At 42.9% G+C, this 18,784-nt stretch overlaps 1 protein-coding gene across 3 annotated transcripts in view; it reads left to right on the forward strand.

Annotated features, from left to right (window-relative positions):
- Positions 1–15,945, forward strand: part of LOC106611980 (F-BAR and double SH3 domains protein 1) — a 31,637-nt gene extending 15,692 nt beyond the window's left edge. The window contains exons 7-19 of one of the 3 annotated variants that reach the window (XM_014212720.2): positions 1,849–1,912; positions 2,255–2,383; positions 2,995–3,117; positions 3,421–3,516; positions 3,693–3,812; positions 3,883–3,987; positions 5,413–5,694; positions 5,799–5,882; positions 11,833–12,025; positions 12,425–12,630; positions 12,911–13,100; positions 13,403–13,458; positions 14,912–15,945. In XM_014212720.2, coding sequence (XP_014068195.1) covers positions 1,849–1,912; positions 2,255–2,383; positions 2,995–3,117; positions 3,421–3,516; positions 3,693–3,812; positions 3,883–3,987; positions 5,413–5,694; positions 5,799–5,882; positions 11,833–12,025; positions 12,425–12,630; positions 12,911–13,100; positions 13,403–13,458; positions 14,912–14,962 — 1,699 coding nt within the window. In that variant the 3' untranslated portion in view covers positions 14,963–15,945. Of the gene's footprint in view, positions 1–1,848; positions 1,913–2,254; positions 2,384–2,994; positions 3,118–3,420; positions 3,517–3,692; positions 3,813–3,882; positions 3,988–5,412; positions 5,695–5,798; positions 5,883–11,832; positions 12,026–12,270; positions 12,631–12,910; positions 13,101–13,402; positions 13,459–14,911 lie in introns of those variants that run through there. The other 2 variants (XM_045724057.1, XR_006771059.1) reach the window with 2 other exon arrangements.
- Positions 15,946–18,784: the final 2,839 nt, after the last annotated feature.

Genomic DNA, 18,784 nt, shown 5'->3' on the forward strand with positions numbered 1-18,784 from the left:
TGCCTTATAACCTGGAATTAAAATATATTTTTTTGGGGGGTTGTATCATTTGATTTACACAACATGCCTACCACTTTGAAGATGCAAAATATTTTTTCTTTTGAAACAAACAAGAAATAAGACAAAAGAATGGAAAACTTGAGTGTGCGTAACTATTCACCCCTCTAAAGTCAATACTTTGTAGAGCCACCTTTTGCAACAATTATAGCTGCAAGTCTCTTGGGGTATGTCTCTATAAGCTTGGCACATCTAGCCACCAGGATTTTTGCCCATAATTCAAGGCAAAACTTCTCCAGCTCCTTCAAGTTGGATGGGTTCCACTGGTGTACAGCAATCTTTTAAGTCATACCACAGATTCTCAATTGGATTGAGGTCTGGGCTTTTACTAGGCCATTCAATACATTTAAATGTTTCCCCTTAAACCACTCTAGTGTTGCTTTCAGCATTATGCTTAGGGTCATTGGGTCAGCATGATGCTGCCAATACCAGGCTTCACTGTGGGGATGCGGTTCTCGGGGTGATGAGAGGTGTTGGGTTTGCGCCAGATATAGCATTTTCCTTTATGGCCAAAAGGCTACATTTTATTCTCATCTGACCAGAGTACTTTCTTCCATATGTTTGGGGAGTCTCCCATATGCCTTTTGGTGAACACCAAACGTGTTTTCTTATTTTTTTCTTTAAGCAATGGCTCTTATTGGCCACTCTTCCGTAAAGCCCATCTCTGTGGAGTGTATGGCTTAAAGTGATCCTATGAACAGATACTCCAATCTCCGCTGTGGAGCTTTGCAGCTCCTTCATGGTTATCTTTGGTCTCTTTGTTGCCTCTCTGATTAATGCCCTCCTTGCCTGGTCCGTGAGTTTTGGTGGGCGGCCCTCTCTTGGCAGGTTTGTTGTGGTGCCATATTCTTAAAAAATTGTATTAATGGATTTAATGGTGCTCTGTGGGATGTTCAAAGTTTCGGATATTTTTTTATAACCCAACCCTGATCTGTACTTCTCCACAACTTTGTCCCTGACCTGTTTGGAGAGCTCCTTGGTCTTCATGGTGCCGCTTGCTTAGTGGTGTTGCAGACTCTGGGGCCTTTCAGAACAGGTGTGTATATATACTGAGATCATGTGACAGATCATGTGACACTTAGATTGCACACAGGTGGACTTTATTTAACTAATTATGTGACTTCTGAAGGTAATTGGTTGCACCAGATCTTAATTAGGGGCTTCATCGCAAAGGGGGTGAATACATGTACACGCACCACTTTTCCGTTTAATTTTTGTAGGATTTTTTGAAATAAGTAATTTTTTTCATTTCACTTCACCAATTTGGACTATTTTGTGTATGTCCATTACATGAAATCCTAATAAAAATCCATTTAAATTACAGGTTGTAATGCAACAAAATAGGAAAAAATGCCAAGGGGGATGAATACTTTTGCAAGGCACTGTACCACCTGGTGATGTCACCATGGGAGACCAAAACTCCATCCCACCAAAACAGGCTGAAATTTGAGGTGGTCTTTTCAAACACCTCTTACTCTAAAAGGGCGTTATCATAATTTTCACAATTTCACAGTATTGTTCCAACCTCATAGTGTGGAAATATATAGAACACACAGGAAAATCTAGTTTTTAACTGAAATCCATGGCCTTTAAGGCTACTTAAATTATTCATAATCTGAGAGGGAGCAGGTAGTGGCATGTTAAATGTTCTGTAAACCTGTAGTCATTGCATTTTAGTTCAGATACGTGGTTGAAATGCATATTTTATGTCTATCGATTATTATTTATAATAATGTCATTCAGAGTCTTGGTTTGATTATTTCTATCACGTGCCCATGTGACCTTTTTCAGATTCAAGAAGAGTGACCATGGAATTTTCCATTTTAGGACAGGCTTGCAGAAAATGAGTTCAAAGGTAGGCTACTGTAGGCTGACACACATGAAGCTCTGTATAGGCTGAAGTACCCCACCTACCGCCACATAAGTGGCACCTGGCTAGTTAGCACACATAGAGTACACACATTTCTGAAAGGGCAAATTGTGTTTTATCCGTTATATGCTTTACTATGAAGAAATGTCTTCAATAAAATATGTAGGAATAATGCAGTTGCGTTGTTGAATATTGTACTCTTCTTAGTTACCTTGCACTTAGCCTATTGATTACCTATCAAATCAAACGCATTTTGATAGTAGAATTGATTGTAATAATGAAACATATTTTATCCTCTACTCACTCCTCCCTGTAACCCTTGTCCAGCTGAATACCAGGCTGAGGGAGTGTGACCAGAGACTGACAGAGGTGCGTAATGAGTACCTTCTGACACTGTCTGCCATCAACTCTCATCACCAGTACTACTACACTGCAGAGCTGCCTGCCATCATGAGGGTAAGACCACCTGGCATCTCCTAACGGCATACGGCATGTCTCTCTGGATTCTCATCATGAGGCTGTCATAAGACTGAACACACTGCATAGTCCCCGCAGACGTACCTCCTGTCAGCTATAAAACCTCCCTTTGTGTTTGTGATGAGTCAGTGCTAGTTGACATAATTTCCTGTCCCATTGTGGTTGTCTTAGTTGTAGAGTGGAGAGCATAAACTACACAGAAATTAACCCAGATAGGAAATCCTCAAATGTTCCTTTTTGGCTTTTTACCTTTGCAAAGTAATCAGGTGAGTCAAAAGTTCAGCTCAGTAGAGACCATTCATTTCAGGGGCATTTTCCCCTCAGAACATTCATAACGCAACAATCTTCTTGAAAGTGTCTATCTCTCAATCAAGGGAAATGTCACTCAGTGACTCAACTCTTGTTATTGCAATAACCAATGTAATTCATTATGAATCAGTTGATTCAAATCCCTCAGACTGAAACATTGGAATGACTGAAACATTGGAAAATAAGGAAAGGGCATTTCCTTCTCAAATCACCTCTGATTTTGTACTGCATCAGGGCTTTGGCTATAACCCCAGCTCTCACCTCTGTCGTTTACCCAACAGAGACTGGACAGTGACCTGTATGAGCAAATCCGAGAACACTTCATTCTCTTGTGCTGCACAGAGATCGACACCTGCCGGTCAACGCATAGTAACTTTAGCAAGATCTGCGAGAACTCCACCAAGGTGAGGCCGTGCGTGGGATCCACTGAAGCCCTTCTCACAGTAAAACCCTCCCACAGACAGTAGCCCCACTGTAATACCCAGAGCTGTGACATTCCTCACCTGGGCACCGCTGATGGAGGCCAGACAGACCACTGACTGATGTTCTGTTCTATGGGAGACATGTGAACTAGTGTCTGTGTCCCAAATAACACCATATTCCCTATATATTGCATTACTTTTGACCAGGGCCCATAGTAGTGAAATATGTAAGAAATAATGTACCAATGTAGGAGTAATGAGAGTGTTTGTTTGGTTCTCTGATAGGTGTCTCGAGAACAGAACATCCAGATCTTCCTCCAGGAGTTCCCGGTCTTCACCAGAACAGCCAGCTTTCACTTCCAGGTTGCCCCTAAAGACAAGGTGTGGCTCACTGTGGTACCACTGTTCTTGATTACCATGTAAACACCATAATATCACAATTAATATCCACAAAGCTGTTTGAATAAAACCCTGATTGAGGTGAAAATGTTGATATTTTCATGTAGTCTTTTGTGTGTGAGATAATCCCAGCTTCACCTCTCCTGTTCTTTCTAAAGGTGTGCATTCTGAAGCAACATAGCTCCAGTGCTGAGGGGGAGAGCTGTTTGGACAAGGAGGCCCGCAAGTGGTCTGCTAAGGCTGCCAAAGACTACAAGATCATCTCACACGGAGATAGGGTGAGTAGTGGGCGAAAGCTCTGTTTACCTCTGGTTCGGGAGCGTGACCTTGTGTCTACCTTCCTCATAGGCCCTGCAGATGCTGGACAGGCGTTTCAAACTGCTGTCAGGAGACACAGGAGTCAGCGTGGAACAGAAGATGGTGGAGGTGAAGGAGAGTGTGAGGAAAGCACAGGTAGGACTACTACTAGCCCAACGTAATGTTAATGACCTCACATTAACATTACCCTCCTACTATTCCACCCTACCAGGAAATTTATAATGATAAGGCAAGCAGTCATTAACCAGGCTTTATCAGAGTTCCTCTTTGATACGTTGGTGTTAGCCTTCTTTACACTCTTAGTAAAAAGGGTTCCAAAAGGGTTCTTTGGCTGTCCCCATAAGATAATCATTTTTGGTTCCGGATAGAACCCTTTTTGGTTCCCCTCTGTGGAAAGGGTTCTACATGAAACCCAAAAGGGTTCTACCTGGAACCAAAAAGGGATCTTCAAAGAGTTATCCTATGGGGCAGTGTAGAGGTGGATGTAGTTATTTAATGCTAAGTGTTCTAGGCCTATAGCCATGCCTCTGCAGATGCAGGATGCTTTCTACTACTAGAGCCTTTGTAGAGCTAATGGCAGGGCTCTCCTCCACTCTGCCTGGCCCAATGATGAGCCAGGTGGATGCCCTTTATCTGGATCTGAATGGAATGTGTGTCACTGCCTACTTCCTACTTCCCACAAGGACAAATGCAAATGCTGCTGGCACCATGAGTCAGTTGGAACTGTTCATTCAACCCACCACCTCCTCCTGCTTTATTCAGTTGTCTTGGGCTCAGAGTAAGCGTTATGTGATGTAATCAAGATTTTGTATTGGCCTGGAAAACCATGTTTCTTTACTTACAAGAAAGAAGTTGGGTTTAGGAAACATAATGCAGCCAATATGTTGTTAATGTACAGCTAATATGAACCTAGTATGATGCTACTGCCAACCCCAGATGTCCTTGCTGACTACAACGCTTATTTTGCTGTGCTGTTTAATGAATATTATTAGTATTATGGCTTATTAATATGTAGTATGTTTAAGTTATTATGTCTGAGGTGTTACAGTGTGTGAGGTGTTACAGTGTGTGAGGTGTTACAGTGTGTGAGGTGTTACAGTGTGTGAGGTGTTACAGTGTGTGAGGTGTTACAGTGTGTGAGGTGTTACAGTGTGTGAGATGTTACAGTGTGTGAGGTGTTAGTGTGTGAGGTGTTAGTGTGTGAGGTGTTAGTGTGTGAGGTGTTACAGTGTGTTAGTGTGTGAGGTGTTACAGTGTGTTAGTGTGTAAGTTGTTACAGTGTCAGAGGTTACAAGGTGTGAGGTGTTACAGTGTGGGAAGTGTTACAGTGTGGGAAGTGTTACAGTGTGGGAAGTGTTACAGTGTCTGAGGTCTTACAGTGTCTGAGGTCTTACAGTGTGTGAAGTGTTAGTGTGTGAAGTGTTACATTGAGTTGTGGCTGTAAAAGGGATGACATTGAGGAAAAGTAATCTGGTACAAGGTACCTATGAGAGACGTGTGGGAGGGGTGACAGGTGGTAGTAAGTGGTGTGTGTGTGTGTGTGTGTGTGTGTGTGTCCAGGTGAGCCGGGTGAAGGCGGAGTCCAGGCTGGCGCTGCTGGCGTCGGCGGGGGTGGACGTGGAGCCATGGGTGAGCAGTGCTATGACCCAGGCAGACGAGGAGCTGGAGAGGGACAGGAGGCTGAGCGAGGCACGCATGTCCAACGGAGATATCTCCGAGGACGAGTTTGAGTTCACAGACTTCGACGACTACGATGAAGATGGTGACACTTTCATCGATTCAACTTCCTGCTCGGTGCCGTGTGGATACCCCTTGGCTTGCATGGTTCTCTACAGCTATCAGGTGACAATATCAGGACTTAACATTTTAGAAATGTCAACATTACAGGAATGGGATTTTCCTCTCAGATGTTATAGTGTGTAATTTGCTGGCCCATCTTCCTGCAGGCCTGCCAAGGAGACGAGCTGTCAATCACAGAGGGAGAAGAGCTTCAAGTGATAGAGGATGGAGACATGGAGGACTGGCTGAAGGTAAATGAGGACAGATTTCTCTCTGCCTGCGTCCCAAATGGCACCCTATTCCATATTTAGGCTCCATAGGGCTCTGGTCAAAAGCAGTGATCTATGTAGGGAATAGGCTGCCATTTGGGATGCAACTTTTGTCTCATGGAACAGTGCTATTTACTGTAGCAGGCAGTTGTTCCCACGCATTTGCCCACTCTACCAAATGTCTGCGGTCTCCTCACTTCCTGTTTCTACTAAGCACAGAGTAAACAAACTGCTGGTCTTCCTGTTTGAGAAAGAGAGGCATTATGTCGCTTCAACTTCATCTTTACTGATCCGTAACAGTTGTGAAAAATAACGGGTCAATTGCAACCAACATTAAGCACTGTCAACATGAGGCGAGCGCTCTGTAAACCATTAATAAGATCCCACACAGTTGATCTCAACTGCAAACACTATTGGCCACCATGTTACCGCTCCCTAAAAGTGTTAACTTTAAGTCCTGGTTACAACATTTTTCAAGAATATTTAGCCATCTGGTGGGTATTATCTTCAGAATAAATTAAACATTCTATTTGAGCAGACTAAGCACAGATTTGACTATTTAACAATCATTCCTCTTTTACAGTGACAATTTAACATTCACATTTTATCGGAAGATAAAGTATCCTGAACTATCCACATTCTAAAATTGGTATCTAAATCAAGCCAATCATGATTGAGTTAATATAATATATGTTTTCATAAAATTATAGTCTAATCAAGGATACTAAATGTAAAATGACAAATTATATTATAATGTAGCCCAAACATAGATGAATTATAATGTATTGTACTTCTACAGTACCCCTGTGCACAAAGCGAGGTTCGTACAGAAATGGTTTGACGAGATGGTGTGGAAGAACTTGACTGGCCTTGAGGGAAGGCCACAGGGTTATTGTTATGCTGAAACAGGAAAGGGCCTTTCCCCAAGCTGTTACCACAAAGTTGGAAGCACAGAATCGTCTAGAATGTCATTGTATGCTGTAGCGTTAAGATTTCCCTTCACTGGAACTGAGGGGTCTAGCCAGAACCATGAAAAACAGCCCCAGACCATTATTCCTCCTCCACCAAACTTTACAGTTAGCACCATGCATTGAGGCAGGTAGCGTTCTCCTGGCATGCGCCAAACCCAGATTCGTCCGGTGGACTGCCAGATGATGAAGCGTGATTTATCACTCCAGAGAATGCATTTCCACTGCTCCAGAGTCCAATGGCAGCTAGCTTTACACCACTCCAGCCGGCCCTTGGCATTGTGCAAGGTGATCTTAGGCTTGTGTGCGGCTACTCCGCCATGGAAACCCATTTCATGAAGCTCCTGATGAACAGTTCTTGTGCTAACGTTGCTTCCAGAGGCGGTTTGGAACTCGCTAGTGTATGTTGCAACCAAGGACAGATGATTTTTACGTGCTACGTGCTTAAGCACTTGGCGTACCCATTCTTTGCGCTTGTGTAACCTACCACTTCGCTGAGCCGTTGTTTCTCCTAGACGTTTCCACTTCACAATAACAGCACTTACAATTGACCAGGGCAGCTCTAGCAGGACATAGATTTTACAAACTGACTTGTTGGAAAGGTGGCATCCTATGAAGGTGGCACATTAAAAGTCACAGCTCTTCAGTAAATCCATTCTACTGCCAATGTTTGTCTATGGAGATTACATGGCTGTGTGCTCAATTTTATACACCTGTCAGCAACGGGTGTGGCTGAAATAGCTCATTTGTATTTATTATGGATCCCCATTGGCTGCTGCCAAGGCAGCAGCTACTCTTCCTGGAGTCCAGCAAAATTAAGGCAGTTTATACAATTTTTTAAACATTACAATACATTCACAGATTTCACAACATGCTGTGTGCAGGCCCCTACTCCACCACCACCATCACATATCTACAGTACTAAATCCATGTATATGTGTGTGTATAGTACCTATGTTATCGTGTATGTGTATGCATGAGTCTGTGCCTATTATTGTGTTGCTTCACAGTCCCCGCTGTTCCATAAGGTGTTTTTTAATCAGTTTTTTTAATATAATTTTACTGCTTTCATCAGTTACTTGATGTGGAATAGAGTTCCATGTAGTCATGGCTCGAAGTAGTACTGTGTGCCTGCCATAGTCTGTTCTGGACTTGGGGACTGTGAAGAGACCTCTTGTGGCATGTCTTGTGGGATATACATGGGTGTCCGAGCTGTGTGCCAGTAGTTCAAACAGAAAGCTTGGTGCATTCAACATGTCAATATCTCTCATAAATACAAGTAGTGATGAAGTCAATCTCTCCTTCACTTTGAGGCAGGAGAGATTGACATGCATATTATTGTTATTAGCTCTCTGAGTACATCCAAGGGCTAGCCGTGCTGCCCTGTTCTGAATCAATTGCAATTTTTTGTGGCACCTGACCACACGACTGAACAGTAGTCAAGGTGCGACAAAACTAGGGCCTGTAGGACCTGCCTTGTTGATAGTGTTGTTAACAACACTATCAGAACAGGGCAGCACGGCTGCCTTCTTAACAACACTATCAACAAGGCAGGTCCTACAGGCCCTAGTTTTGTCGCACCTTGACTACTGTCCAGTCGTGTGGTCAGGTGCCTCAACAAATTGCAATTGATTCAGAACAGGGCAGCACGGCTGGCCCTTGGATGCCTTCTTAACAACACTATCAACAAGGCAGGTCCTACAGGCCCTAGTTTATTATGGACTTCTTCCCATCTTAGCTACTGTTATATCAATATGTTTTGACCATGACAGTTTACAATCCAGGGTTACTCCAAGCAGTTTAGTCATCTCAACTTGCTCAATTTCCACATTATGTTTTACAAGATTTAGTTGAGGTTTAGGGTTTAGTGAATGATTTGTCCCAAATACAATGCTTTTAGTTTTAGAAATATTTAGGGCTAATATATTCCTTGCCACGCGCTCTGAAACTTACTGCAGCTCTTTAAGTGTTGCATTAATTTCAGTCGCTGTAGTAGCTGACGTGTATAGTGTTAACCTCTCTCGGGTATGTGGGACGAAATCGTCCCACCTAGTCAACAGCCAGTGGAATCGTGTGGCGCGATATTCAAAAACCTTAAAAATGCTATAACTTCAATTTCTCAAACATATGACTATTTTACACCATTTTAAAGACAAGACTCTCGTTAATCTAACCACATTGTCCGATATCAAAAAGGCTTTACAACGAAAGCAAAACATTAGATTGTCAGGAGAGTACCCAGCCAGAAATAATCACACACCCATTTTTCAAGCTAGCATATAATGTCACAAAAACCAAAACCACAGCTAAATGCAGCACTAACCTTTTGATGATCTTCATCAGATGACACTCCTAGGACATTATGTTATACAATACATGCATGTTTTGTTCAATCATATTCATATTTATATCAAAAAACAGCTTTTTACATTAGCATGTGACGTTCAGAACTAGCATACCCACCGACACTTCCGGTGAATTTACTAAATTACTCACGATAAACGTTCACAAAAAACATCACAATTATTGTAAGAATTATAGATACAGAACTCCTTTATGCAATCGCGGTGTCCGATTTTTAAAATAGCTTTTCGGCAAAAGCACATTTTGCAATATTCTGAGTAGATAGCCCGGCCATCACAGGCTAGCTATTTTGACACCCACCAAGTTTGGCACTCACCAAACTCAGATTTACTATAAGAACAATTGGATTACCTTTGCTGTTCTTCGTCAGAATGCACTCCCAGGACTTCTACTTTACACTCAATGTTGTTTTGGTTCCAAATAATCCATAGTTATATCCAAATAGTGGCGTTTTGTTCTTGCGTTCAAGACACTATACGAAGGGTGACGCGCCGGCGCGTATCGTGACAAAATATTTCAAAATATTCCATTACCGTACTTCGAAGCATGTCAAACGCTGTTTAAAATCAATTTCTATGCGATTTTTCTCGTAAAATAGCGATAATATTCCGACCGGGAGACGTTGTTTTCGTTCAAAGACTGAAAGTAGAAAATGGTGTCTTCACGTGCATGCGTGCGCCCATGTCATTGTTCTCAGATCGACCACTTTCCAAATGCGCTACTGTTTTTCACCCAGGGACTGCAGAGTCATCATTCCCCGTTCTGGCGCCTTCTGAGAGCCTATGGGAGCCTTAGAAAATGTCACGTTACAGCAGAGTTACTCTGTTTTCGATAAAGAGGCTATAGAAGGCCAAAAAATGGTCAGAGAGCGCACTTCCTGTATAGAATCTTCTCAGGTTTTGGCCTGCCATATGAGTTCTGTAATACTCAGACACCATTCAAACAGTTTTAGAAACTTTAGGGTGTTTTCTATCCAAATCAAACAATTATATGCATATTCTAGTTTCTGGGCAGGAGTAATAACCAGATTAAAATCGGGTACGTTTTTTATCTGGCCGTGAAAATACTGCCCCCTAGCCCCAACAGGTTAAGTCATCCGCATACATATAAACTCTGGCTTTACTCAAAGTCAGTGAGTGGCATGTCGTTAGTAAAAATTTAAAAGAGCAAGGGGCCTAAACAGCTACTCTGGGGAATTCCTGATTCTACCTGGATTATGTTTGAGAGGCTTCTATTAAAGAACACCTGTTAGACAAGTAACGTTTTATCCACATTATAGCAGGGGGTGTAAAGCCATAACACATGTTTTTCCAGCAGTAGACAATGATCAATAATGTCAAAAACTGCACTGAAGTCGAACAAGACAGCCCCCACAATCATTTTATCATAAATTTCTCTCAGCCAATCAATCATCAGTCATTTGTGTAAGTGCTGTGCTTGTTGCGTGTCCATCCCTATAAGCGTGCTGAAAGTCTGTTGTCAATTTGTTTACTGTGAAATAGCATTGTATCTGGTCAAACACAATTTTCCAGAAGTTTACTAAGGGTTGGTAACAGGCTGATTGGTCAGCTATTTGAGCCAGTAAAGGGGTCTTTACTATTGTGGCAAATAGGAGTGGCAATATCGTCTGCTATTATCCTCAGTAATTTTCCATCCAGATTGTCAGACCCCGGTGGCTTGTCATTGTTGATAGACAACAATAATGTTTTCACCATTTTGAAGGGGTGTCTGCATACATAGTGTATATTCTTTCAATAAATATTGATTCATTACCTGTTACATCCGTTGTTGGAATGAGACCAAGGTGCAGCGTGGTAGGCGTACATCTTCTTCTTTTATTAACAATGACACCGGGAAAAACAACAAAATACGAAAACGAACGTAAAGCTACATGCAGTGCAGAAAGCAACTACACACAAACAAGATCCCACAATCACAGGTGGGAAAAAGGGCTGCCTAAGTATGATCCCCAATCAGAGACAACGATAAACAGCTGCCTCTGATTGGGAACCATACTAGGCCAACAAAGAAATAGAAACATAGATATGCCCACCCAAGTCACACCCTGACCTAACAAAATAGAGAATAAAACAGGCTCTCTAAGGTCAGGGCGTGACATTACCAGCCTTGCTATTTTCAATGTTCCTGATAGGTCGATATTTAATTGGGGCCTGGAGTAGAGAACCTAGATACCAGCTGTGCGGTATTTAACTCATTTGACACAGTAACGGGAGATCAACTGATCTTCTGGTTTATTCTTGTGGCTTTTTTTTGCAAGTAAGTTTATTTTAACACGCTGGTGCACGTAATCTCCAGGTAGTAGCTTTTTAAGAAATCCAGCGCCAACCTGCAGCTGCGCGTTAAGCCTGTTGGTTGCAATTGACCCAACGAGACTCCATAATTGACCCAACGAGACTCCATAATTGACCCAACGAGACTCCATAATTGACCCAACGAGACTCCATAATTGACCCAACGAGACTCCATAATTGAATGGCTATAATACTATCTTCTTAACACATCTATGAAGTCCAACTGTCCCTGAATATACTATCCCTAAAGCCATGTTATTGACACTCACTGACTGTGCTCCTCTCCAGGCCCGTAATGCAGCAGGCCAGGTTGGCTACGTCCCTGAGAGGTACCTGCAGTTCCTGTGGTCACCAGGAGAGGGCTCCTCTGTCTGCCTGGCGCAGGGCTTCCCTTGTCCCCAGCTGGACTGGTCCTTCAACAGTTCCGGCTCCTCATCAGAACATTCCAAGAGGCAGCAGGGCCGCTCCCCTCAGTCTGGGGGTTAGTAGGGGCTCTTCTGTCTTAAGAATCATCACTAACCAGAAAGCTTCTCTCCCACCTCTGAATGTTTGTGACATGATTCCTACCATTTGGACAAGTGGCCAAATTCCAGGTTCAAGCCGTTATTGATATAGCTGTGTCACCATCTTGTTAATCATTAGTAATGCTGTCGCCATCTTGTTAATCATTATGAATGTAGACAACGTTTACCCATGTATTACTGACATGTCTGTTCTGTGGTGTAGGTCTGGCACGGGCTCTGTTTGAGTACCAGTCTGATGTCTGTGTGTTTGGTTCCGGTCTGGTCTGTTCTGTGGTGTAGGTCTGGCACGGGCTCTGTTTGAGTACCAGTCTGATGTCTGTGTGTTTGGTTCTGGTCTGCTCTGTTCTGTGGTGTAGGTCTGGCACGGGCTCTGTATGAGTACCAGGGCCAGGGTCCAGAGGAGCTGTCCTTCCCAGAAGGGGCGGTCATTAGGCTGCTGCGCTGCCGCCAGGGGGAGGTGGACGACGGCTTCTGGGAGGGAGAACTGGACGGACGCGTGGGGGTTTTTCCTTCTCTGGTGGTGGAGCTGCTGGGAGACGGGGAGGAAGAGGAGGAAGAGGAGGTGAGAGATCTAGTTAACCCTCTGAATGACACTTTGTTGTCAAATGTACCTGGACTCAAAACATACATGGAGTGATGAGAAAGAAAGCTTTGAACATACAGTATGGATGAGGTCTAGTTGTGAAGTGTGCCACCTTGTGGTATAATACTGTACAACACATTCCATAAGACTAGTCAAGTGATAGAATTTGGAGTCTGTTAAAAAAAAATCTGCATTCTCAAGGGGATTACTATTATTTTCATTATCTGAATTCCCATTGTTTCTACATTTCATTCTGCAGAGCCTTCCCACCCCTACTCTTCCTCCATTCTCTCCACCCATCCCTATTTCTGGAACCCCCTGCAGTCTCCTCTGCTTCTCATCAGGCCCTGGGTCCTGGTCTGTAAACAGTACGCCCCCTAAGGACCAGGAGGACAGGTTGCAGGCTTCTTTCTCACTGAAAACACAGAGCCTGTCAGACAGCAGGGCAGGTGGGGATTAACTCTCAGTCATCATAGAAACCCTATGTACAGTACACGCACTGTTAGAACCCCAGTAGTCTTCATTAACAATGTACAGTACACGCACTGTTAGAACCCCAGTAGTCTTCATTAACAATGTACAGTACACACACTGTTAGAACCCCAGTAGTCTTCATTAACAATGTACAGTACACGCACTGTTAGAAACCCAGTAGTCTTCATTAACAATGTACAGTACACGCACTGTTTTGTTCCTTTTCTTTTCTCTGAACACTGTGTATCTGGTCTTGTTTTCTCTCACATCCTCTCAGAGAGTGGAGGCAGCACACACAGCTCCCCTGACCTCTCAGCCAGAAGAATACGACCGGTATGTAGACTAGACTAGGGCTGGGTAGGTCAGGGTAGGGTTGGGTAGCGGTGGGTAGGGTAGGGCTGGGGAGGGGAGGGATGGGTAGTACTGGGTAAGACTGGGAATGTTTGGGTAGGGCTGTGTAGGAAATGGTAGCACTGGATAGGGCTGGGTAGGACTGGGTATGGTTGAGTAGGGCTGGGTAGGACTGGGTAGTGTTGAGTAGGGCTGGGTAGGGTTGAGTAGGGCTGGGTAGGCCTGGGTAGTGTTGAGTAGGGCTGGGTAGACTGGGTAGGATTGAGTAGGACTGGGTAGTGTTGGGTAGGACTGGGTAGGGCTGGGTAGGGCTGGGAAGTGTTGAGTAGGGCTGGGTAGTGTTGAGTAGGGCTGGGTAGGACTGGATAGTGTTGAGTAGGGTTGGGTAGGTTTGAGTAGGACTGGGAAGTGTTGTGCAGGGCTGGGTAGGGCTAGGCTGGGCAGGGCTGTGTAGGACTGGGCAGGGCTGTGTAGGACTGGGCAGCGCTGGGTAGGGCGGGGTAGGGTTGGGTAGGATGGCGGGGCAGGGATGGGTAGGGATGGGTAGGGAAGGGCTGGGTAGGGCAGGGATGGTAGGGCTGGGTAGGTATGGGCAGGGCTGGATAGGGATGGGTAGGGTAGGGCTGGGTAGGTTTGGGTAGAGCTGTGTGGGAATCCCTTAGGACTGGGTAGGATTGGATAGGGCTGGGTAAGGTTGGGCTGGGTAGGGATGGGTAGTGTTGAGTAGGACTGGGTAGTGTTGGGCAGGGCTGGGTAGGACTGGGTTGGGCAGGGCTGGGGAGTGATGGGTAGGTTTGGGTAGGACTGGGTAGGTTTGGGTCTGGCTGGGTAGTGTTGAGTAGGGCTGGGTAGGGTTGGGCTGGGCAGGACTGGGTAGTGTTGGGTAGCACTGGGTGGGCTGGGTAGGACTGGGTAGTGTTGAGTAGGGCTGGGTAGTGTTGAGAAGGGCTGGGTAGGACTGGGTAGTGTTGGCCAGGGCTGGGTAGGATTGGGTAGGACTGGGCAGGGCAGTGCTGGGCTGGGTAGAGCTGGGTGGGGTAGAGATGGGTAAGGATGGGTAGAGCTGGGTAGGGGTGGGGAGGCTGGGTAGGTTTGGATAGGGCAGGGCTGGGTAGGGCTGGGCAGGGTTTGTGCCGCTTCCTCATTTTCTTATCATATCCTTATTTGTGGTGTCCTGTCATCTTGATTGAATTTTGAAGCATAAAGCGAGATGGCTCAGTTTTTCAGTCATTATATTATGCTCCGTAAGCGTGAACATGCTCTTAAATCTTTTCAGTTGATCAAATCTTCATGTAGTTTCTATTGTCTGCTGAATGCCCTCACTAAAGCTCAAAATGCACTATTACTGTAGTTTGAATGTTTTGTAAAACTACATTGTCTCTTTTGAAGCGTTTCATCTGTTTGTCTGTCTTTATTCATTGTTTTGTTGTCCCAGACAAGGGCTCCCCCTCTTCCCCCGACTCAGAGACACTCCCCCATGCCCTGAGAAAGCATGTGTGGGGGAGTGTTCAGAAGAGACAGAGTGGACACCACAGGAGAGTCTTGTGCCTTCACCGAAAGGATGAAACACAACATCACAGGGACTTGTACAGTATGTAGCTACCAGGTGAGCTTTGTCTCTTCCTGACAGGCGACACTATTTTTGAAAGTCAGTTTTCTTGTATTGTTTACGTGATAATATGTCAAAAAACATGGATTCATCTGTCTCTGAGCTTCAGGGACATCATTCACCAGTTTTCAGAAGTATTAAACTATCTTAAAGAAAGGAGGACCAAGGCACTCTTCATATAATAAATTAAAATGCCTTTATTAGTATGGCATGTTCAATAGAAACAATGTTTTTTAAAATCTGACGCGTTTCGGCTGCATGGCCTTCGTCAGGGAGTACAAAGAAATAATACAATGTTCTCTTTTTAACAGCTTTTCCAATTATCTCTAATTTGAAGAGGGAGTGGTTACAAGATTGATTGGACACACCAGGATTTTTAAAAACATTGTTTCTATTGAACATGCCATACTAATAAAGGCATTTTAATTAATTATATGAAGAGTGCCTTGGTCCTCCTTTCTTTTTGATGACCAACTCACCCCTTTTACCAAAGAGCACCTTCTGTCTACCAACATGTACTATTGTGTACCTTAGTAGCGCTTCCTTTCCTCCTCTTTCTACTATTAAACTATCTTGTAGGAAGTGATGTTTATAATTTGCGTATGATAAGATACAGGGTTATTTGAGATCCTGTAGAAATGTTCAGATTTTCACTTCAAATAAGCTTGTGCCTGATGTTTTTTAGCTTGCATGATAATGTACTGTATTAATTATAAAGTAGTAAACCATATATAATGTACTGTATTAATTATACAGTAGAAAACCACAATGTACTGTTAATTATACAGTAGTAAACCATATTCTACATGTCATGTTCTATTTCCATGAAAACTGAGATGTATTAAATAATCTTCCTGGTGGGTTTGTGCTTGTTAATATTTTACTTCAACCATCCTGTAATTCTGAGGTATCAGAACGAAATGCTCTAACAGTACCACATTGGGTTAAGTCCACCGCAACAGTTAGTCATACGAACAACAAAGGTCAAATGCATAGCTTTAATACATACTTAGTTTGATTCCTTAAGAATTGTTCATTGTACAGCTACATTTTCACATTTGAGACTACTCAAATCATCAGGTTGTTGATTAATAGTATGCATATAATATATATGTTTTCCTCATGAGTTATTTCCAGCTTCGGTCAATGAAGACACATGCAATATATGATTCTAAGGCCATTACAAACACATTTAAATATAGTTTACACTCAATGGACACAGTGTAAGACAAAGGAGTTAGATCATTACTGTGAATTGATAATGCATGTAGCAGCCATGACCAGCAGAGGAGACCACATCCTGGTAACACGTGACGATTCCTTCGATTCCTGTATGTAACGATTCCTTCGATTCCACAAAAATAATACTTTGGTGTGCTTTTGTTTGCCAGTTCATTTGAAAACATGAAATCTTCATTGAAATCAGTCATATTCTGTGCTTAGCAGCGCTATAACCAGATATAGTACCATTCACATATGGAGTTACAGTACTGTTCGCTGGTGAAACATTTATGACTGTGACATACAGTCAGATATATACAGCAGTAAGCTTTCGATTTCTTGACCATTTCACATCTATGATGTATATTAAAGTAAACATGTCTAATGCATATACACGCCATTGTTAGTTGTTCTTTATTGCGTATTATAATATTTTCAATGTTGATACTATCTCTACAAGGTTAGGGCTCCCGAGTGGCGCAGTGGTCTAACACACTGCATCACAGTACAAGAGACGTCACTGCAGTACCTGGTTTGAATCCAGACTACATCACATCCAGCCGTGATTGGGAGTCCCATAGGGCGGCGCACAATTGGCCCAGTGTTGGCCGGGGTAGGCCGTCATTGTAAATAAGAAGTTGTTCTTAACTAACTTGCCTCGTTAAATAAAGGTTCAATAAAAATAAAAAGGTTACACTCACAATCACTCTGATCAGCCTTTACATTCAGAAGAGGATGACTGTCATTTAACCTGGTATTTGCTTTCTTGACAAATAATAATAAAGTATTTAGTCACATCAAAACCATTTTCTAAGTGCAATGCATCTGTAGTAAATGAAAACAGATGTGATCAGTTTCAAGCAAAACTAGATTAAATAATCTGGTATCGAGAGTTTCACAGAATTTCCATAATTCAAATTCAACTCAGGAATATTGTCATCGTATGGCTAAAACCGTATTCTCTGGCTAATAAGGACATATCTGTCGTGCAAGAAAATGAACACAGCCTTAATGCCCTGTTGACATTGAACATCATATCACACTGAAATCCCATTGGTTCTTTGTTAAAATGATGAAGTGCAGCAATAAGGAATTGGAGTCAACGAGAGAGAAGAGGTGAGGCGTATGTTGTATGTCTATGAGAGAAACACGGTTCACTACTATGGATCAGGGTCCTATTCATTATGATACATCATAGCAAATGTTTTGCAACAGAAAACAAAAACAAGTGTTTCTAACTGGACAAATTCAGGTAGGTCCCTCCCTGTTTCAACCCAATTGCTTCTGTTTGGTTCCTAGTAAATACAACCCTGGAAGCATATGTTTCTATTCAGGGCTACACATTATTATGTAGTCCAGTGGGAATATTGAAGCCACCCTGACACAAAACAAATTACCACTACAGATAAAATACCATCCTGATGATGTATATTTATCAACTGCAGTGCTGGCCTATGGTTTCTATATGAATAAGACTTAAGCGTGTACGCTGCTATTGTATGCTTCCAAGTAAACAACATAATAACATATTCCAGTACCTTAAACATACATTCTAAAGTCATTAACTAAAAGCACTATTCAGACTGAAACATTTTGGAGTATTTGTTACGGTTGGTTAAGGACTAGCTTTTGGTTTTTTAGTTTTCTCGGAGAATATCAAAAAGTGACATAACTATCCTCTGTATCACGTCACTGTACCATACCCAGCACAACATTTCTCAGGGCAGGGAAACTTCTGTCCCACTGTACACATAACAACTTAATAAGATTGGACACAGCTGAGTCAATGGAAGAATAGATGTTTCAAATTGATCTAAGATGGACTTTTGGTCTCTCAGTCTTTTAGTCTACACAGACAGTGAATCCACAAGCTAGAATCTAGAAGCTCAGATAGCAGAATCATTTTTGGCTGTATCAATACCCTTGATGATAATATGTCCTAGATGACACTTGGGACTAGATTCAATTGAATCCGTATTGCTGAAGTTCAGTGCTATAGTGCAAATAAAATTTAAAGACTGCATATGTCGACTCAATCGGAAATTAACTTTGAATTTCAAGCGCGCTATAGCACGGAACTTCGCCGATACGGATTGAATCGAGCCCCTGGTAACATTTTATCGAACCAAAATGGGTCCTCTGATTTGCAAGATGACAGGGAAAGCATGTGGTTGTATAGGTAGAGCAACAGCCAGTGGTGACTAGATCAAAACCTGGAGTTAACCAACTCAAAGGCAGTTTCTGCCTCTAATTCCATAGTATGTAGTAGAGTTACAGACCAGACTGACAAGTAGCTAGGCTACACAGATATTACCCATTGTTTTCTGTTGGTCGACTTACACTGTGGTATAGTTGATTGTTGTTGGGGGTATAGTTGATTGTTGTTGGGGGTATAGTTGATTGTTGCTGGGGTGTAGTTGATTGTTGTTGGGGTATACAGTGGGGCAAAAAAGTATTTTGTCAGCCACCAATTGTGCA

Source organism: Salmo salar, chromosome ssa09 (assembly GCF_905237065.1).
Source record: "Salmo salar chromosome ssa09, Ssal_v3.1, whole genome shotgun sequence".
Taxonomy (NCBI): Eukaryota; Metazoa; Chordata; class Actinopteri; order Salmoniformes; family Salmonidae; genus Salmo; species Salmo salar.